General features: G+C 37.1%; 2 protein-coding genes across 20 annotated transcripts in view; both read left to right on the top strand.

The window, feature by feature from the left end:
* Positions 1-23,305, top strand: part of LOC148360220 (protocadherin alpha-C2-like) — a 173,349-nt gene that overhangs the window by 69,519 nt on the left and 80,525 nt on the right. Inside the window, exon 1 of one of the 19 annotated variants that reach the window (XM_088343744.1) lies at positions 659-3,209. The exons of the other annotated variants lie outside the window; for them this stretch is intronic. Within the exon in view, the coding sequence (XP_088199870.1) occupies positions 849-3,209 (2,361 nt within the window). The 5' untranslated portion in view covers positions 659-848. Of the gene's footprint in view, positions 1-658; positions 3,210-23,305 lie in introns of those variants that run through there. 19 annotated transcript variants of the gene reach the window in all.
* Positions 5,046-23,305, top strand: part of LOC148360221 (protocadherin alpha-13-like) — a 44,044-nt gene continuing 25,784 nt past the window's right edge. Inside the window, exon 1 of the mRNA XM_088343761.1 lies at positions 5,046-8,191. Within this exon, the coding sequence (XP_088199887.1) occupies positions 5,843-8,191 (2,349 nt within the window). The 5' untranslated portion in view covers positions 5,046-5,842. The remainder of the gene's footprint in view (positions 8,192-23,305) is intronic.

Genomic DNA, 23,305 nt, shown 5'->3' with positions numbered 1-23,305 from the left:
GGAATTTAGGTCCACGTTGATTATTTTTCTTAGATATATTGGCTATGGTGCTGCCTTCATGTTTGGTTTTATGTTGATGAGAACTGAGGAGATAGACACTTTGTGAACTCATGCAATAACTCTTTGGTATTTTATGGATGCTTCGCTGCATGGTTCGGGCCATCACATGCTGGTGACACCCATTTGTTTATTCTACATAGAAAACTTATTTTTCACTTTCTGGTTTGTTTCGTGACATATTTGAGATTGAGTTAACTAACATGACTCGAGTCAGTTTCACTTGGTTGTGCATTTGTCTCACTTTTGTGTGGGGAAGTACAACAACTTTAATTCTGTCTCAGTGTATGCTTGATTTATTGGCGTTAGAAAATGTTGCAAGACTTTGTAATTGTGCTGTGCTTGAATCTGCAGAACCTGATCTTGTTCTCATTGTACTGGAAATACTAGAAACTAAACAATAGCATTATTACAACGTTTTATTTCCTAGCACACCCTGGTAAACTCCATCAGATATTTAGATATCTTCATTTATGCTCATAGTTGTGTGTTTTGTTCTAGTGAGCCTTGTAGGGCCACTGCTGTAGTATTTTGGGTTCAATGTAGCTATTGAAAATGATTAATACGTCTATGACGATATATGACCACACGAAGTCGCTGTGGTTGTAAAAGTGCACTTGAAAGCTCACAGCCTTCAGGTTCCTTGTCATTGCAGTCTCATTTTTAGACGCCCAATGTTCTCTGCGCATGCGTTCGTCCTTTGTTTGATATTTTGATATTTGAAGGTGTTCCACCTTACTGATTTGAATTAGTTTATTCGACGCCTCTATTGAACGGACCAGTGTTTCAACATGGAACAAAAAGGACGCAAAGTGCAGAGCGCGCAGATGCGTATGCAGCTTCCCTGCGTGCTCGCCTTGCTTTTGTTGCACGCCGCCTCGGCTCAATTAAAATATTCCATCCCGGAGGAAGTCAAGGAAGGAACGATCGTTGGAAATGTCGCAAAGGATTTAGGATTGGAAAGGAGCTCATTAAAAGAACGCAAGTATCGGATCATATCCAGCGCAGAAGAGCCTCTTTTCCGCGTGGGAGACAATGACGGCGTCCTGTACACTAACAGGAAGATCGACCGGGAGGAGGTATGCGAGCAAAGAGCTGTGTGTGTCATCAATTTAAAAACCGTGCTAGAAAGCCCACTGGAGGTGCACTATGTTGCTGTGGAAATTGTGGATATTAATGATCATTCTCCAAGCTTCCTGGTGGAAATGAAAACTTTAGACATTCCCGAGTCGGTGCAGCCTGGAATGCGAATTCCACTTAAAGCCGCACGAGATGCAGACAGCGGGCCTTTTTCTGTCCAGCAGTATAAACTCAGCGCAAATGAGCATTTCAGGTTGGAAATTAAAGATAAAGGGGACGAAGAAAAGATGCCAATATTGATTGTGCATAAATATTTGGATAGGGAGGTGGCCGAAAGTCATTTGTTAGTGTTAACTGCACTTGATGGGGGGAAACCTCCTAAAACAGGGGATATAAATATAAAAATAAATGTATTAGACAGTAATGACAACTCACCTGTTTTTTCTTCTGATAGATATTCGGTGACACTTAATGAAAATGCTCCTATAGGAAGGACTATTGTTCAAGTAAATGCAACCGATTTGGACAAAGGTTCAAATGGAGAAATTGTTTATTCATTTAGCGACGGTGTGAGTCACAAGTTATTAAATCTGTTTCAAATCAATAATGTGACAGGTGCGATAACGGTAAAAGGGATGATTGATTTTGAGGGAAAAGATAGATATGAGATTGAGATTCAAGCATCAGATAGAGGTACCCTACCATTGACAAGTGAAAAAAGTGTCAACATCCAAATTGTCGACGTCAACGACAATGCACCCGAAATCGAAGTGACATCATTTTCTAGTCACATTCCAGAAGATTCCAAACTAGGAACGACAGTAGCTTTAATTAGTGTGAATGATTTAGATTCCGGCTTCAATGGGAAAGTCATTTGCTCCATAAATGAGGACGTTCCTTTTGCTTTGTCGCCATCTGTACAAGATAAAATGTATTCATTGGTGACAAAATCAGTTCTGGACAGAGAAAAAGTTTCCAACTATGATATTTGGGTAGTGGCAAGAGACACTGGTCAACCTGCACTCTCGTCCGAGAAGATGATAAGTGTTGTTGTTTCAGATGTCAATGATAACAGTCCGGAGTTTGAATCCAGCCCTTATACTTTTTATGTTGCCGAGAGCAACAAAGCAGGCGCTATAGTCTTTTCTGTCAAAGCATCTGATCGGGATCAAAATGAAAATGCTGGTATTTCTTATCATATTCTCAGAAATGAAAAAGAAGGAAACAAATTATTGTCAAGTTTGAGTATAAATAGTGAAAATGGAGAAATATCGGCCTTGAAAAGTTTTGACTTTGAGACATTAAAAAGTTTTCAATTCCAAGTGGTGGCATCAGATGGAGGAAGTCCTCCCTTGAGCAGTAACGTGATAGTGAACGTCTTCATTTTGGATATAAATGACAACACTCCGGTCATCCTGTACCCAGTCAGCGCCAACGGTTCCGCCCAAGTTCTGGTGGAGATTCCCCGCAATCTGAAAGCAGGAGACTTGGTCACCAAAGTCCAAGCCTATGACGCCGACATTGGATACAATGGCTGGCTGCTGTTTTCTCTGCAGAAAGTAAATGATCACAGCCTGTTTTCTTTGGACCGCTACACGGGACAGATTAGAACCTTGCGCTCCTTGACAGAGACGGATGAGGCTGAGCATGAACTGCTGGTGCTGGTCAAAGACAATGGCAACGTTTCGCTCTCGGCCACGGCTACAGTCATCGTCAAACTGGTGGAGCCCAAAGAGGCTTTGGCTGCTTCAGACTTCAAAAGTGCAGCAGGAGTAGACGAGGAGGACCACCAGACCTTTTACCTGATAGTCACTTTGGGCTCGGTGTCGCTCCTCTTAGTGCTCAGCGTAGTGGTGCTGATCGCCATGCAGTGCTCCAAATCCACAGAGTACACTTCCAAATATCTCCAAGACGCCAATTATGATGGCACACTGTGTCACAGCATCCAGTACCGATCCGGAGACAAACGCTACATGCTGGTCGGACCCAGGATGAGTATCGGGTCCTCTGTGGTGCCAGGGAGCCACGCCAACACGCTGGTGCTTCCTGATAGGAGAAATGCAATTGGAGAGGTAAGGCTTCAAAACCTGCTATAGATTCTGATGTTCTTTTATGATATTGTGAGCGTCTAAATATTCTCAAAAGTCCACCAACATTCTGATGCCTGTTAATCATCCTCAGGTTTTTTTAAGCATCCATGGCTGGGTGCTTGTTCTGTTTCTTTTGAAAAGTATCTGATCAATTGCAAACTTCCTTATCATCATCTAGAATTTGTATCTATATAATTTCCAGATATTAATAATAATTACATGGTAAAGAATATAATAGATTATATCTTTACTATCATTGTTACAAAATTGGTTGAACATATTGTGAGAAATTGGAGGCGGCACTCTAGTTCACATTTTACTGTGAGGATAGCAAAAAAAAAAAAAGATAAAGGATAATTGACACAATACTTAAACAAATGTGTGGGCATGTAGGGTGTTTACATACAGTTTTGGGATCGTATTAGCGCAATATCCAGTAGTGCAAAAATAGGCAACATGGTGCAAAGTAAGCATAGGCATGAATACAAATTTACATCTGTATGAGGAAGTGTGTTTGCAAGAGTTTCAGTTTTTTGTGCAGTATGTGTTAAGGGTGGTGATGGCTCTGGGGAAGAAATTATCTCTGAGTCTGTTTGTTTTTGTTTTGTGTGCCCGATAGAATTTGCTGGAAGGCAGCAGGGCAAAGAGGTGATGGCCGGAGTGAGAAAAGTCCTTGATGATGTTTTCTGCTCTGCTGAGGTAGCGAGAGCAGGCAATGTCCTCCAGACTGGGTAGAGAGCAACCAATGATTCTCTGGGCTGTGTTGATGACCCTCTGAAGTGTTGTCCTGTCTGCTGCTGTGCACCTAGTATGCCACACCGTAATGCAGTATGTCAGAATGCTCTCCACTGTGGCTTTGTAGAAGGACACCAGCAGCTTTGCTTGGGTCACACCCCGTCAAGCCTGGCGGCACAGGACAGTCGCGGCCCCCTCTCCTTCGGAGAACTACGGAGCCTCCCACGAGCGGGTCTAGCGCTACTAAGGATTACCTTAGGCGCCTTAAGTGTCTCAACAACAACAACAACGCCAGCAGCTGCTGTTTCAGATTATTTTTCCTGAGCACTCTCAGGAAATTGAGTTGTGGCTGGCTCTTCCCTACCACGCTCTGGTGTTTGCAGACCAGGAGAGGTCATCGGAGATGTGCACACCCAGGAATTTGAAAGAGTTGACTCTCTCTACACAGTCTCCGTTTATAATGAGTGGTGCTGGGTTCCTGCTTTTCCTCCTGAAGTCTAGTATGAGTTCTTTTGTTTTTGTGGTGTTCAGTATGAGGTGGTTTTTCGAACACCACGTTATTAATGACTCCACCTCATCCCTGTACACCGCCTCACCCCCCTCAGAGCTTAGGCTGACTATGGTGGTATCGTCAGCGTACTTAACAATTGTGTTTGTGAGGTGGGTCAGTGAGCAGTCGGAGGTGTAGAGGGTGAAAAGCAGGGGGCTCAGTACACATCCTTGGGGGAAGCCAGTGCTCAGTGTTAGGGTGGGAGAGACGTGGTTGCAGAATTTTGCTGACTGTGGAATGAACTTCTTATGCGTTTGTTTTTTGGGTGGCACTCTTGTCTCTGATGTCCCTTAGTTTTTCTCCTCATGGACTTCTTGAATATCAGATTTGAGACCATTTATCAGTAAATAAAAATAAAATAAAAAACAAACACATCACCGAATCATTTTTTTCCTCCTGGCCAGACCCATCTTCCAAATCTTTAACTGAATGCGGCTCTCTACTCAAAATCTTTGCTCAGCCTGCTTAATATTATCATATTTGTAATTAATGTATCCATTATTCAATATGCCCCAGACAATATACATAAAATCACTGGCAACCCTTAACATGTGATTTAGGCTGCTTGATGTAATTTGTACATCAGGCACTTATGTTTAAGGGTCGGTGTGTCTTATTTGACCATTAGATGTTTCTGTTTTGTTTCGTGCAACTGACCATGAGGGCTAAAAAGTACAAGGAAACATACAAACTATGGGGATTTACAGTGATCAAACGAAATCATTTTTTTTTCTTTTAATTTTTGCCTGGCTTTTTGAATTTTAAAAGTACTCCTAGCATCAAGCTGGTCGACAATTATGTCAGCTCTCTATAGGATAGCCTCATATTATGTAAAATAATTACAAACTCCTTGTCTTAGAAGTTATAAAAATGCAGGCGTATATGATAGTTCTTGTATTTTTGCTTATTATTGAAATCAGTATTGTTTTTTTAGTTTTGTGAATGAATTTCAGTACGAGTCGCTAAATGATGCACACTGTCCCTTTAAGAATGAATAGAGGTTGAGGGCTAAGCTTTTGCTTGTTGACTGTGGAGTATATTTTAGAAATAATGCAACTATGTTAAGTGACGCGTTATCGTTTTCTTTGGGTGTGTATGTTTTGCCATTTTTATTCACTTGGTGTCACTGCTTGTGAGATTTAAGGGAAAGTAGACGCCTGATGATGCAGTGATTTCGTGTACTGCGCTTGCGTGTTTGGGCGTTTTTCCTCAACCACTGGCATGTTCATTGTCAGGATTGCTTGTTGGATTTTTCGTTGTACTTCACCTTAGATTGATTAAAATACCTCCCCTTGTTTGGACTTCTATGTGAATTTATCATCAGCCCAGTATGTCACGAAAGGAATGCGTACCGTGGACGCAGCGCCGGCTGCTGGTTATGCTTTTTTGTTTGGATTTCCACCGTGCGCTTGCACAGCTTCGATATTCTATTCCAGAAGAAGGTCCGGATGACGCCCTCGTTGGAAATGTGGCAAAAGATTTAGGCTTGGATGTGAGTGGATTGAACAAGCGAGGATTCCGCGTCGTTTCAGGCCCCTCCGAACCTCTTTTTTTGTTGACAAAAAACGGCATGTTGAGGGCGCGGAGGAAAATTGACAGGGAGGAGCTTTGCGAGAGAATCGGATCGTGCGTGGTTAACGTTAAGATCGTAGTGGAGAACCCGTTGGAGGTGCACTACGTCGCAGTTGAAATATCGGACGTCAACGACCACCGGCCCACTTTTCCTGAAAACGAGACGCGCTTGGAAATTTCGGAATCGGCACTGGCGGGTGCACGCTTTCAGTTGCAGAGTGCGCACGACCCAGACAGTGAAGTGTTTTCGGTTCACTCGTATAAAATTAGTCCCAACGAGCATTTTCGTTTAGAGGTGAAAGATCGAGGGGAGGACGGGAAGATTCCCGTTTTGTATTTGCATAAAGCGCTGGACAAAGAGAGCTCACAGAGTCACAAATTGATTCTCACAGCACTCGATGGTGGGAGACCTGCCAGGTCCGGAAGCACGACAATCATGATTAACGTTTTAGATGTAAATGACAACATGCCTGTCTTTTCTTCCGAGTCATATTCTGCCGTAATTAAAGAAAATGCGGCAATTGGAACGACTGTCTTGCGAGTTAACGCGACAGATTTAGACGACGGTCCCAACGGGGAGGTTGTGTACTCGTTTGGGAATAATGTAAATAGTAAATTACACAAACTTTTTGATGTCGATCCTATTACTGGAGACGTTTTTGTGAAAGGGCCAATCGATTTTGAATTAAAAGACAAATATGAAATTGACATCAAAGCATCAGATAAAGGACCAGTCCCCTTAGAAACAGAAAAAAGCGTAATAATAAACATTATGGATGTAAACGATAACACACCAGAAATTGAAATAACACCATTTTCAAATGCTATAGCAGAAGATTCCAAACCTGGCACCACTATAGCCTTGATCAGTGTCAATGATAAGGATTCGGGGGTCAACGGAAAAATCACATGCCATGTCACAGGAGATGTACCTTTCATGCTAACGCCCTCTTTACAAGACAATGTTTTTTCTCTCATCACTAAGTCGCACCTGGATCGAGAAGTGCAGGCAAAATATGACGTGACCGTAGTTGCAAAGGATGAAGGCAAGCCGCCGTTGTCTACTCACAAAACGATAAGCGTGAGTGTGTCGGACGTAAACGATAACTACCCGGAGTTTTCCAGTAGTGTTTATACTTTTTATGTAAATGAGAATAACATCGCAGGTGGGGTTTTGTTTTCTGTTAGCGCTCGTGATAAGGATGAGGGGGACAATGCGGTAGTATCGTTTGATTTTGGGAGAAATGCGGAGGAACAGAAAAAAATGACCTCGTTTTTGAGTATTAACTCAGAAAATGGGCAAATATTGGCGCTGAAAAGTTTTGACTTTGAATCGTTAAAACGTTTCCAATTCCAAGTGGTGGCAACAGATGGTGGAAGTCCCCCCTTGAGCAGTAACGTGACAGTGAACGTCTTTATTTTGGATGAGAATGACAATGCTCCGGTCATCCTGTACCCTGTCAGCGGTAACGGTTCTGCCCAAGGTTTGGAGGAAATTCCTCGCAATTTGAAAGCAGGAGACTTGGTGACCAAGGTCCGAGCCTACGATGCCGACATCGGATACAACGGCTGGCTTCTGTTTTCCCTGCAGAAAGTCAGTGACCACAGCCTGTTCTCTTTGGACCGCTACACAGGTCAGATCAGAGCCCTGCGCTCCTTGACAGAGACTGACGAGGCTGAGCAGAGACTGCTGGTGCTGGTCAAAGACAACGGAAATGTTTCGCTCTCGGCCACGGCCACTGTCATAGTTAAACTAGTGGAGCCCAAAGAGGCTTTGGCTGCTTCAGACCTCAAAAGTGCAGCAGGGGTGGACGAGGAGCACCACCTGACTTTTTACCTGATAGTGACTTTGGGCTTGATGTCGCTCCTTTTAGTGCTTAGCGTGGTGGTACTGATTGCCATGCAGTGCTCCAAATCCACAGAGTACACTTCCAAATATCTCCAAGATGCCAATTATGATGGAACACTGTGTCACAGCATCCAGTACCGATCCGGAGAAAAACGCTACATGCTGGTCGGACCCAGAATGAGTATTGGGTCCACTGTGGTGCCAGGAAGTCATGCCAACACGCTGGTGCTACCTGACAGGAGAAATACATTAGGGGAGGTAAGATGTATCCAAATTTTAACAATATGGGCTCATTGTGGGTGTTTCAACTTGCAAGATGTCTCCCAAAGGTTCAACTTTTTTTAGTAACTGTGGTGTGCATTTTTTTCTTTTTTTTAATATGCAAATATTGTGTTTTTTGGCTGTAGTTATGAGGTTCAAACCAAACTAGGGAAATGCAACTTTCTGTGTAATATTATCTAGGTTTGAAACCATAGATGGTAGTGTGCCCGCTTTGAGACTGGGAGGTCGCTGGTTCGCGCCTCGACCGAGACATACCTAATTGGTATGATGGCGGCGCCCTCTGGCTGCGGCTGCATCGACTCGCTACAACGGGTCAGATGTATCGACATTTCGTTCTGTGTACATTGTTACAAAGAATGACAATACAAAGGAAATTATTATTATTATTATTATAAAAAAATGAGTTATTTCTGTCACTGTCCGTGGTGCTGAAACAATTTTCAATTTTCTTGTTTCTTTTCAGAATTAGTGGCGTAATGACATGTGAGTAAGGAACTCACATGAATTTGATATTACCTAAATGGGAACGGAATCTCTATTTCGATATAATTAAGGATCTTCACACAGGCAAATTAAACCACCCACAGGCCAAAAGGGCATGAATTTTAAATCGAAACCATCACCATCACGTTGAAATGGAAATCATCCGGGGATGCTGAAACTCACATCTTGGCCAGGGTCACAACGTTGGGACTGATGAGGTCTATTACACTTTTACAGCGACGGGTGCAGTGGTCAACCGCGTCATCCGGCGGGCAGGCAAAATGAGTCAAAGACCTGGACACTTGCCTATTTTAAAGGGCCAATGATGTGTGGTTTTGGGGGATGTCAAGCTCTGGTGTGAACTGGTTTCTAGATTAGCATGTGAAGTAAGAAACTTACTTTAAGATTGTTTTCAAGCCAATGTGGGCAGACCTTTTTAAAGCAGAGTAAACTTTTACACATGAGTTGTATGAAAAACAACACCTTTTGTATCCATGAAGCATCATATCATTATTTCATCATGATTAATACATAGCCATGAATGGTTTAGTTACAATCACAAACTTCCTGTTATCAGACTTTGTTGTGGTATATGTGATGAGACCTGTGTACATCCAGAAACACCTTTAGGTTGTTAATCCATGAAATAAGTTTAAATTCATTCTGTCTGTGGTTGAAAATGAAAACAGAAAAACGGGTAAAAGGGAAAAAAAAGGGACAAAATGTGGCCCTAACTAAACAAAGGCGTATGTATCCCGCTAATCCATTAGGGAAAGAAAAGGGGAGTATTTGAAAGAAAAAAAGAAAAAAGGTCTTGGTGGTAAGGATGTGTAAAAAAGGGCGCTAAAGAAAAATTAAATAGTTGTTGTGGTGGGCTTATTTTCCCTTATTTTCTTTTGGTCATGATGAGAGGACAATGCATATCAAAATGAAGCTTTGCACATTTTTGGGGTTATTAAGGGGGAACATGGGGTTTTAAAATTATTTATAGCCTCCGATTTCTGATATTTGTCAAAAGAATGGCAACATGAGGATTTTATTATCGTATTAGCAGTGTGAGGCAGTGGTGGTTCTACACTAAATTGCTCGCTGGCAGAGGTGGTTAGCAACAGAGTAAATTTAATCTGTTACATTTACCAGAGTAATTTTGAGAAATGTTGTACTTCTGGGAGTATTTTTAATCCCTATCCCTTTAGTTTTACTTGAGTTAATTTGTGAAGAAAAAAACGATACTTTTACTCATCTACATTGGGCAACATTGAAGTCCTTACTTCATTACTTGTACTCCATGAAAACACATGTCTGTCTGTTTCCGCTAGGGCGCATTTATTTGGACGCAGAACTCAGCCAGGCTTTACAATCTTTGACCAATCAAACGTAGCAGCCTCGTCACGTGACTCTATTCAACTACAGTGTGGGGGAATTTTGTTTACGGATGAAACCGGTCAAAAATGTTGCTTAACAATAGAGAAGCTCCGCTACTTACGACCATCCGACTTACACAAACTGGTAGATGAGAACATTTTTTTCGGTATGTCGAAAAATATCCAGACATTGCTGTAAGTTTGATTTTGTATTGTGTGCAACTTTTTCCGAGTAGAGGACAGTGCTGTAGTGCTTCTTTCCACCGCATGGCGGTGTGAGAGGTCACCCAGCATCCACCCGAAAAAGAAATCCAGCTTTACTTCCTAGTTCATGTGTAAACACACTGCATTGTATCTCTTGCATGCTAAGAATGTTAATATATCTTGCATGCTTTCAATACGGTTGGTGTAAAGTGTAAAGAAGAGGTGAGCCTTTTCTTTTGAAATAAGGAATAAGAAAGCTTGATGCGGTTGAAAAAATTGTTGGATCTCTTTTTTTTGGTCGACTTTTTGTATGTATATAATGTGTGTGTATGTGTGTATGTATAATATATATATATATATATATATATATATATATATATATATATATACAGTGTGTGTGTACAGTATTTATATAGTGTGTGTGTGTGTGTATACAGTATTTTTGCATGTCTATACAGCAGACCTGGGCACTCCGGTCCTGGAGGGCCGCACGTCCTGCCAGATTTTGAAGTTTGCTCTTCTTTAACTCAGGTGATACAAATTATAACCTCGTTAGCAAGCTAGCAAGTGCTCGTTAACGATACTGGTGATTGGAATCACCTGTATTGGATCAGAGAAACCTCAAAAATCATGCAGAATATGCGGCCCTCCAGGACCGGAGTGCCCAGGTCTGCTATACAGTGAAGATTATAAATATTCGAACACCCTACTATTTTGCTATTTCTCCCACTTGGAAATCATAGAGTGGTCTAAAAATGCTTCTTACTGAGCCACGCCTTGGTTTTCCTGGCTGTGTGCTTGGGATCATTGTCATGTTGGAAGACCCAGCCACGATCCATCTTCAATACTCTGACTGCGGGAAGGAGGTTGTTCCCCAAAATCTTACAATACAGTCATCCTCTCTTTAATGCAGTGCACTCGTCCTGTCCCATGTGCAGAAAAACACCCCCAAAGCATAATGCTGCAACTACCATTCTCCACAGTAGGGATGGTGTTCTTCGGATCCTACTCTTCATTCTTTTTCTTCCAAACACGTTTGGTGGAATGATGACCAAAAAGTTCTATTTTGGTCTGATCTGGCCTCAAAATTTTCTCCCATGAATCCTCTGTATCATCCAAATGGTCGTATGCAAACTTAAGACGGGCCTTGAGATGTTTGGGTTAAAGCAAGGGGTACCTTTTGCTTAAATCATAATTTCAAATCATGACGTCTTAGTGTATTACCTACAGTAACCTTGGAAACGGTATTCCCAGATCTTTTTCAGGTCATTGACCAACTCCTATCGTGTAGTTCCTGGCTGATTCCTCACCTTTCTTAGAATCATTGAGACCCCACGAGGTGATATCTTGCCTGGGGCTCCACTTCGATTGAGATTGACCGTTTAGCTTCTTCTATTTTTTAGTGATTGTTTAAACAGTGGACCTTTTTCCACCAAGCTACTTGGCAATTGCTCTGTAGCGCTTTCCAGCCTTGTGGAGGTGAAGAATTCTGTCTCTGGTGTTTTTGCACAGCTTCTTTGGTCTTTGCCATGTTACAACTTAAAGTCTTACTGGTTGTATGGGATGGACAGGTGTCTTTATGCAGCTACCAATCTCAAACAGGTGCCTCTGATTCAGGATGACACATGGAGTGCAGGTGGACTTCTAATAGGCGGACTAACAGGTCAGAATTCTAGATTATACAGAGGTGTTCAAATACTTATATGCTGCTATATCACTCGAATACATTGTTAAAAAAGCATGCATTGTGATTTCTGGATTTATCTTTTTAGTTTACCTCTCTCACAGAGGACATGCACCTACAATGAAAATTTCAGACGTTGCCCTACCTACGAACGAGATAGGTACCATGCAATCTTAAGTTGAATTTGTTGTAAGTTGCTTCAGTGCTGTATTTTGTATGTTTAAGGTTTATATTAGTATGTTTAAGGCTTGTATAAGGAACCTGTATTGTTTTGTACTAAACAATAAACATTTCATAAAATAATATGCTCTATAAAGATAAATAAAGTTAACTTACTTTTGGAAGATTGGCTTCAAAACTTAGGGTACTACCTTCCTTGTGGTAAAAAGTGGCCGAAAAAAAGTGAACAAACCTTTTTCTCAACAGCATCAAGCTTCCATATTCCACTTCCATTTCAAAGGAAACCACTTGCCTCTTTACACTTTCAACCAAACATATTGAATGGATGCACAAGATATTAAACATTAAATATGTCAAAGTTCTTAGCGTGCTGGAGATGAAGTATAGAATGTTCATGCACGAACTAGGAAGAGGAAGCCGGATTTCTTCTTTGGGGTGGATGCTGGGTGACCTCACAGCGCCACCACACGCCGGTAGCGGCGAAAAGAAGCACTACAGTAATGTCGGAAAAAGGTGCACAATACACAATCTAACTTACAGCAATGTCCGGATATTTTTCAAAATCCCCAAAAAATGTTTGTGTCTCCTGTGTTTCGTCAGTCAAATGGTGGTAAGTAGGGTAGTATATATCCGTCTATCCATCTATCAATGCATCTATCTATCTATCTATCTATCTATCTATCTATCATATATATATATATATATACATATATACACATTATAAATATATGTATATATATTCTTAATCTCTGCCTATACTGTATTGACATTGATTTTTGTAACTGCTTGTTTTTTTGAGGATTATGTAGCCCCTTTTCTTGTTCTAAATATATTCTAAAAAGATAAGTTCAACATCTTTTTTGTAACTAAGCACCTGGCACATTTGTATAATAACCTTTTTGCAAACTATAAATCAAATAATAACCATGGAAAATCAAATATCAGATAATGTATTTTTTCTTAAGGAAAGTAAAAGGTCTTTCTGATGGTTCTTGTGTACAAATGTATTTACTATAACTAATAAATACACTTAAATGCATTGTCTACGTTTAGAAGCTTTAATTATATTTTTATTCACGCTTAGCACATGTACCGTTTATATTGTTTTCCAATATTTTTCCTTGTTGCAGAGGCTCGTAATAGTAAAAACGTTACTACTCTGTGGACTGCTACCTTTCCGTTTTTCTTGTCCTATTTCAAGTTTCTAATCATCGAATGGGCTTACATGAGCTTTGATGCTAATGCTAATGAACTCCTGATGCATAATGTCTGGAAGAGACAAGAAACGGTGAGCGCCTGCAGCTGGCGTGCTGTGACTCACAAGTCTCCCCGGTTTCAATCGGGGATTGTTTTTTTCCTTATCTACTCCCATATCATTCATTTTCATTACCATTAGCGTTTTATTGTTTCTTTCTACCATGTTGGACTTTTTGCAACCGGCTAAATAGGTCATGCTTTACCACATGTGGCAATCTGCCCGATCCGCAGACTGAGTCTGTGTGGAATATGGAGTGTTGCCCATAGCAACGCATGCGGAGACCCTACCGGAGGAGACTCCACAGTCTTAGCAACAGCAGAGGAACGAAACAAGAGGATGAGGGGGGATGGGTTGCTGTTGCCACCGTAAAAACACATGTTTTTCTTGCAAAAAAATGGTGATATCGATCAAATCCGCACCTTAGCTCAAGCAGCAGATGCAGTGTTGATAAATAAGAGATCGCGAAGGCAAAGATTGAGCTGAGAAAATAGCTTTTTGATGCTACGGAAATAACCAGTGAGGAAGTAGGTCAGCCTTCAAATTCCTTCATGAAAATTGAGCGTGGAATATTTTCCCGTTTATGTGAATGGGTTAAGATGCAACCTATACATAGAATGATGGATACATTTAGCTTATGTTATTTCATAGTAAATAAATTATAATTCAGTAAAATAATATGATTATTTTGTTTGAGAGTATTGAGTCAAATGTAATTTTATTTGATGACGTTTCGTGATGAAATTAATGAAAATTAAAATAAAATCAGCTTATTTTGAATATTTTATTTTATTTAGTCCATATTAAATTTACTCATAGGTGATATTGATCATTCAATTTACCAATGTATCTGTTTTGTAGATGTTAAGTTTTATTCCATTTGATTTTAATGTATTTCAAATTGTTTCTGATTTAATTAATTTTGATGTACTTTAGTGTAATTTATTTTTATCTGTTGTAGTTTTTATTATTATAAATTCTTTGATTTACATTTCTAACTTTTTAGTATTCACCAGTTTTCATAGATTTCTTTATTCCAAGCTATTTTTATTTAATTTATTCATATTTACTTTAGTGTAATTTATTCTAATCTGTTGCAATTTCTTTATTGTAAAAATTAAATTTAACTCACTTTTTCTTTTATGTTTGTATTCATTTTATTTAGATATTCATTATGATCTTTCTTTTCCATCATTTTATGTTATATTCTAAGTTATTATTATCAATTTAATTCTGATTTATGGCAGAGTAATTCATTAGAATCAATTCTGTTGTATTTTAACAAAATAAAATGTTTCTTGATTTCATGTTGACCTTATGTATTTATATGTATTTATTTGTGTTGTTTTGTAATTATATTCTTCTTTATTCTTCTTTTTAAAATTGCTTCGAATATGATTCGTTGCTATGCAGTATGTCACACAGATATGAATTAAAAATTATAATAACAATAATAAAATATATAAACGTTCAAATTATTTATTTTTATTTATTAATTATTTTTTCTTGAATTAAGATTGGTGAGTAAAAGGCGAACTAATCCAAACAATAATATCTATAATAATCATATTTTTTATTATAATCATCATAATGTAACAAATATGTTCAAGTTCAATGGTAAAATGATACCAATAACAATTATTGGTTAGAAATGAATACATATTGTATAAAATTAAAAATGAATATGAGAACATTTAAACAAAAAAAGTTTAGAGAAAAAAAATAATCTAGAAGCCTACAGAAATGTGATGTCAATATTTGGTTAGCAGGAAGTAGGAAGATATCTATATCTCACAAACTAAATATCAATACATAAAACATAATATATAAAATAATATAATATATAAAACTTAATGATACAAACGTTATCGCTGTGATATTTTTTATTCACCACCCAAGAACAATCCTACATTATGTAATTTGGTATGTTGTCTTGTGACATCAAAAAGATTTCCTTCCTTGCTTCCTTCCTTCTTTGCTTCCTTCCTTCCGTCTTCCCTTCCTTTCTTCCTTCCTTCCTTCACCAGATTCACATTGTAATAATTCCATATGGACAAAAATGAATTCTATCCACATCACAGCAACAATACAGTATTTTATTGAGCTCATTACCTTTTATAATGTTCTGTGCACCAAGTCATTATTTCTGTATTCAGGGTGCGTATTTTAAATAAAATATATAAAATACATATATCTTTTTCTACATTATAAATATTCTATAAAGATGGAAATGGAGACTTCTTTCTATATAATTGCATGTTTTCCAACTAAAATATGTATTTCCTCTGTGGGTGCATTTTAAATAAAATAAACCTGTTTTCCTCTTGTTTGTATACAAATTACATCTTTTATATTTTAAACAACTCATCAACTATTGAAATACGTGTATTTTTTAAATCCTAGAATCAAGACAGTATTTTATTGAGAGTTGTACATCATGTTCTCATGCACCAATTAATATACTGTATGTATTTTTCTTATCTCGGGGCATGTATGAAATAAAATATATATTTTTTACAAGATGGCCCAATTTATGTAGTAAAAATTCCACAAGGACAAAATGCTTTGTTTTTTTGCACGATGACAGCAAGAATAAAGTATTTTGTTGACATCGGTATGTACAGTATTATTTTCTTCTGTGCACAAACCAATATATTTGTTCTCTCTGTCTGAGGGCATGTAAGTCCGCTACAGGGTCGTATTCTGTCCGCTTGGCTACCCACGCCACGTAATTGTGTTCTTCATGCTCACTGTCTGCCCTGGAAATCATTTCCAAGCGCACTGACACGCTTCTGTTGTCTTTCTCAATTGGTTGAAGGGGCGCCTCAGGTGTCATGAGGAGAGTGGATCACTCAGGTGGTGTTTTTTATTAACGTATTTTCCTTCCATTCTACTTTCTTGCTTGCTCTCCTCCATGTTTGCATCATTCCCCTCCCCCTGCCACTGCTGTCTTTTACCGTCTTCCATGTGAATGTCTTTGGGTAGCTGTTCCCCGGTTGGCCATGTGCTTGATGATGCTGCTGTGTGTCACGATTGTCTCCTCAATGGGGTCAGGGACAGAAGTGACACTAATCGAATTTGTATTCACAATCGGGTACTATATAAACACAGACTGTCTAGAAGTCTTTGATGCACATGGTGGCTATACTCCGGTTGACCTTGTTGAAAATAGTTCGACGAAAGGATGTATGTTGTATCTGTTTTAGTGCTCCCTCTTCAGTAATTAAAAGCGCTTTGTGGGGATAAAATTGGAAATTTGATCGTGCAGCTATTTGAACTGGTTCCATACTTGTTCTTGATGACTTCTACAGTGTCAATCAAAATCAATTGATAAAAAGGCAGAGTTTGTATAATATCATTTATGTTTGCTCATATTGTATTTATCATGACAAAATACAATTATTATAATTCAATTCAATTGCAAATATAAAGTTATAATTATAGTAATTCATCCAAATAAATCATCTAATTGCAATAAATATAATCAATACACATAAATAATAAGAAAACATATTAAAAACAATAATAATAATCATTAATTTTGATGTACTTTAGTGTAATTTATCTATCTAATAATCATTATTATTGTTTTTAGAATTTATTGTCATTTAAAGATATTTATACCTTAGAAATCATTTTAAAATGACTGTGATCATTAAAAATGTTGGATAGTATTGATAACAATACATAATGATAATTGTAACCAATCTTAATCATCATCATGACTGTAATTACTTGGATTTATCATTTGAAATGACAAAGAAAAATGCATAATAATTATGATAAATAAAATATTAACAATAATAAAAACAAGAAAAATCAATATAATAAAATATTAAACTATACAGATATGCATATGTTTATACATATATACAGTATATATATATATATATATATATGTTATAATGATATGACTTCCTTTTTATCTTCCCATTAAAATTTTGAAAATATTACATACTTTAAATAAAAATAACGGTAATCAACATCATCATATCTCTAATTACATGTAATTATAAAAACATATTTCAATAAATCTAAAATTATATGATGAAATTCACCATGATCATGAAATAAAATAATCCTAAAAATTTATGAAAAATAAAACTATAAAATAATAACCATGGTTATTATTACTTTTAATAACACTAACAATGTATATCTATATCAATAACAACATCAATTGATTTATTTTAGAATTCTTATTTATCGTATTTTTTTCTTCCAGATAAATATCTTTGAAAATTATACATACATTGAATACAAATAAATAAATAATATCAATCACCATATGTATAACTACTTGTAATTATAAGTATTTAATTTAAGAATTTGGAAATTATGTAAAAAAATGATCATGGTCATGTAAATCAAATATTAATATGAATAACAATAATAATTAAACTAAACACTAAAATAATAGACTACGATTATTATTAGTACATTTTTTACTTGTACTATTTATAATGATAATAACAATACATTTAATTCATTATAATATTGATTGATATACCGTTTTATCATAAAAAAAAAATCTTTTTTTTTTTCTACAAAAAGCTATTTTCAAGTAGTGAAATACAGTTTTTAAAAATACATTTAAATGCATAGTGAGTCTTATGCAGGGTATAATGCAATTAAAAAGTGAGAGGAAACAGTGATGTTAGATTACATGATGCAACTGTTGATTACTGTCATGCTGACCATTGACATGATAATTGATAATTTCATACTGATACATTTTTGTAGGATTTTCAAACCTCGTGTGCTTTAATGGTATTTAATCTTGTTTGCAGGTTCTCCAAATTAGAATTTGATAGCTACATCTCAATATATTGTGGGTCAAGGCCAATTCCATATTGAAACAAAGACGCAGCTTAACCCAGTGACACGGTTCATGGCGTCTTCCTTTTCACGATGGCTTTCTGTCTCTGAGTTGTGCACTTCATGCGGAATTTGAAATGAGCGTGTATGACCTTTTCTTCTCGGCGCCGCTACTCCAGTGGTTATATAAGTCCTTGCTTTCATTGTGTCGCACTTCATTGACTCACTGGCATGGTTTCGACCTTGCCGCTTGCGTTTCACACTCACGCAATTCTAGGATTAGCTTGTCGAGCTAGCTTTGAAGCGAATGGGAACACATTACCAGGGATATATTCATTGGTTTTGTCTTTTTAGTTGTAACTGTGGTAATAGTTTTGCCAGTATATGCATTAATAGTCAGAATACTTTGTCTTTGCCCCAAACAAGTAGTGTGCACACAAATTAAGTTCGGTTGTTATTAGTAGTAATAGTGTTGATCGTTTTGACAGTGGTGATGATATTTATCAGAAAGCTTTATTTCTTTCCCCAATACCAGTAGTATGCACAGAAAGACACTAGGTAGTGCTGGAGGTCCTGCCATTTTGACCTCTCTCAAAAATGGTGGCCTGTCAGGATTTTTTAAAAAATATGTACAAACTATTTTAAGTATCATTTGTAGTCACAGTGATAATAGTTCTGGCAGTACCAGTAGTTAAAGTTGTGATGCATTATTTATTTGCTCAACACCAAACATTGTGCCCTTTTATGATTTTCTTCAAAATTGATTACATACAAAAAAAAATAGTAGTAGTAATAGTGGTAATACTACTTTGGGCAGTAGCAGTAATATTTGTCTAGATGCTTTATTTATTTCACTGCTATACCATTGTCATTCACAGATATTAGGTGGTGCTGTAAGTTCTGCCTCTTTGCACTGTTTGAGATATCTGGTCCTTTTGAGATTTTTTTATTTTATTTCCCCAATTTTTATTATAATTCAAAAATAAAATCAACAATATTAATAATGATGTGACAGGGTCTTTTAGAAAGGCTGAGTGTAAACACAATATTCAAAGTATTATTAATACTATTGTTATTATTTTTAATTACTAGTAGTTATGTAGTGGTGGTTGTACTACTAGTAGTCAGTAAGCTTTGTTTATTTGTCCATTACCAGTAGTGTGCACAAATAGACACTAGGTGATACTGGAGCATCTGCACCTTTGTCCAAAAAAAATGTTCTCATAAATTAAATAATAGTTTTTAATGATTTAATTCAGTTTAAGATAAAATCGGATATTTAAGTGTTTTTTTTAATTAATATTTTCTTTTTCGGGGCTTAAAGTACACTGTGGTTTAGAAATTTCACTGGGTCATGGGAAAAGTGCACAGATAGACACTAGGTGGTGCTGGAGCATCCGCAACTTCACCTTGTCTCCAAAATGGCGCCCGTCTGTGTGTTTTCTAATGATTTTTAAAATTAAATATTGTGCCCTTCTAAGTGTTTAATGATTAAAAATGTGATTAATTTAATTTAGGATAATACGAGATTTAGGGGTGAGTTTATTTTCTTTTTGTTAGGACACAATTTAGAAAATGTACTTTTGTAAAGCACAAATTCCCACTAAAGCCTGCTATTTTCAATTTGTTATATGTTTGATGTGTAAAACATTCAAATATTCTTTAGATAATTTGACAAATAAATATTAAAGCACAGCACGGCAGCGTAGTGGTCAGCGCGTGTATGGCATAGTCCTGAGGTAAAGGGATCAAATTCCTGTGTGGAGTTTTCATGTTTTCCCCGTGCTTGCGTGGGTTTCCTCCGGGCACTCCAGTTTCCTCCCACATTCTAAAAACATGCATGTCAGGTGAATTGGCCGGTCCAAATTGTCCCTAAGTGTGAATGAGCGAGTGAGTTGTCTGTGTTTGTGTGCCCTCTGACTGGCTGGCAACCAGTTCATGGTGTACCCTGCCCACTGCCCGAAGAAAGCTCAGATTGGCTCCAGCACCCCTGCGACCCTACTGAGGATAAGCGGAGCAGATATCGGAAGGATGGATATTGAATTGCATTTGCCATTTGTGAATAATAATTTGTTTCCCTATATCTCGTGTGCTATTTTATAAGGAAATGCTCATATGCAAAAAGAGTGCTTTGAAAGGTCTGCACATTAATGCCCCCTACAGCTCATCTTGTGCTCTTTTGTGAATTAAGAGAACAGATGGCGGGCATTGCACTTGTTTGGAATAGGCATGATGCAGCCACAACATCTGGCACAGCGCTTAGGTCATTGGCGCTCGCCCCAAGGATTGACGGAAGGCATAGCAGAAGGTTTCGGTAAGAAGTCGGCCAAAAGGAAAGCGCAACTGGCTTTGACCTTTTTATTGCAACAGGGGGAAAAAGATCTATCTTTGTTTTGTTTTAGGTAAATCGAAAAAGTATTTTGTGGTCGATTTAGACTGAGACGCTGTAAACTACTTGGCATCACAGTGTCCCAAGAAGAATGAGGACCCTGTGTTGTATTTATTTAATTTTAGGTATATATATTTTTTTAATTATGAGAGATACAGACTCAAGGCCCAAATGATGAATACAAATAATTATCATTTGGGATGAAAAGAAAGGTTCTTGTAGCAAATAATATTTATAATTTTAGGTATTATTATTTTTTTAATTATATGATTTATTTAGAGAATTTTCTAAATTGTTTTACCATTTTAAAATAACTATTTTTGGTAGGGTTGAAAAATAGCAAATTTTCTGCTATGGTGGATGACTGATAATAATTGAATTGTTTTATGATTTATTATTCTTTTTATCTATTTAAATTTTTTAATATAAAGAATGGGGAATTTCAGAAAATATATAATAACAATATTAAATACTAATATATATTTGTTTAAAATAATTTCTGATTGCAGTAGATTATTGATCATTTTATATTATATTTATATTTTTTCTTTCATATTCGTTATATATTTAAGATTTTTTTGGTAAATTAAGGGAAGGTCAGAAATATAAAATATTTTTTTATTTACATGTAATATTATTGGGCAGCACGGCGATGCAGTGGTTAGCGCGTGCGCGGCACAGTTCTGAGGTCATGGGTTCAAATCCAGCTACCGGACTTCCTGTGCGGAGTTTGTATGTTCTCTCCGTGCTTGTGTGGGTTTCCTCCTGGTACTCCGGTTTCCTCCCACATTCCAAAAACATGCATTTCAGGTGAATTGGCCGGTCCAAATTGTTCCTAGGTGTGAATGAGCGAGCGAGTTGTCTGTCCCTGTGTGCCCTGCGATTGGCTGGCAACCTGTTCAGGGTGTCCCCTGCCCACTGCCCGGAGATAGCTGGGATGGGCTCCAGCACCCCCGCGACCCTACAAAGGATAAGCGGTGCAGATAATGGACGTAATATTATTGTTTTATTTTATTTCACAGATTTTTCTAAGAGATCATTGATGTTGAATTATATTTTTTTTCTTGTTTAGTGCTTTATTAATTATTTTTTTCAAATATTTTGATGTTTTGTTGAAAAAAATAAAAAAGGAAAAAAACAGAAGTATTCTATATTTTTTATGAAATAAAATAGTACTCACTTTCATCTGGCAGATATTTTTAGTAGTAAAATATTTTTTCTTTTTTAATGTTTATATATATATATATATATATATATATATATATATATATATATATATATATATATATATATATATACATATAGGATTTATATACATATAGGATTTATATATATATATAAGACTATGTATATATATATAAGACTATGTATATATATATATATATATATATATATAAAATTTATGTATATAAGACTATATCTAAGATATGTGTTTTAGTAAAATAAGAATAAAGGCAGTAAAGAAAAATATGAGCAAGCGTGCGGAAAAGAGAAGACTAGGTGGGTTTAGACACATGGAGAGGATGATGCGGAGCGAATGTTGGAGAGGATATACAGAGCAGAATTAAATGGAAGGAGACTAATAGGAAGGCCGCAATTGACGTGGGTGGATGGTGATATGAGTGCACTGCAGGAAAGAGGTTTAAATATAGTGGAGGCTAGAGCTCTTGTTGGTGATAGGAATGAGTGGAGAGGTGCTGTAAAGGGATAGTGCAATGTTTGGATGTGTTCTAAGGGATGGGCGGGGCACATGTGTAATGCGGCAGGGGTAAACCAGTGAAAGCTGTCGGGCCCTGCTTTTGAAGAAAAGAGTGTGTTGTGTCACCCTAACCCGAGTGACATGGCCGCTTTTTGTGTCCCGTTTCATCTGGAGGGACAAAAACATGACCAACTTAGGTGCCGAGGTGCCTAACTTGTTGGGGTGTTTGGGCATTTTGGGTTTGCCATGGTCCAAAATATTTTTGTGTCTGTGTTTTGGTCTAATTTTCCCCTTTTTATTTTCTTTGTGTTTGTATGTGTTTGTCTTGCTGTCGGTCACCCCTGTAGAGAGATATGACCAGGGTAGAGGAAAATATTGTACATTTTTAACACATTGAATATTACAGTACTGTTAAGAACACTGTATGGATTTATCAACATTGTTTTTCTTTTTTGTGTTTCATTATTATAAACATAACACTTCTAATTTTTATTTATTTTAACATATTAAAATAAAAAAACAAATTTCAGATAATACAAAATAAAAGAACCTCAGGAACAAAATAATCAATCATTTATCATGTTCTTATTTTGTGTGTTTTCTTTTAATTAGATGGAATTTTCATTTAATCAATTTTAAGATCAAATAAAACTAAACAATACTTATTATTAAAAGTAATCCTGCCAGTGCAGGAACAGACTTTATTTTAAACTGCATGCATTTTTTCGAACTATTTATATAAGTTTCACTGAGATCTTTTTGTTTTTTAATTTATGAATGAATTTATTTATTGTTTACTTTGGTTTATTACCACTAAAAATAACAATGTGCCGCAAAATGTCCCATTGTGAAGACATGACAGTTTCTCGTGGCCCGCTTTTTTTTTTTTTTTTTTTTTTTGCTGTGGATTAGATCCAGCACTATTAACAATCTGCTATAGGAAAGTTGTAAAAAAAATTAGCAATGAGCTAAATCCTCTGGCTACTGTTCCATCTTTGTGTGAACCTGCAGTGA

Source organism: Urocampus carinirostris, chromosome 9, assembly GCF_059441175.1.
Source record: "Urocampus carinirostris isolate Australia breed hairy pipefish chromosome 9, RoL_Ucar_1.0, whole genome shotgun sequence".
In the NCBI taxonomy this organism is placed as follows: Eukaryota; Metazoa; Chordata; class Actinopteri; order Syngnathiformes; family Syngnathidae; genus Urocampus; species Urocampus carinirostris.
The sequence above is the reverse complement of the archived record's forward strand: the minus strand, read 5'-3'. Positions and strand labels throughout refer to the sequence as shown.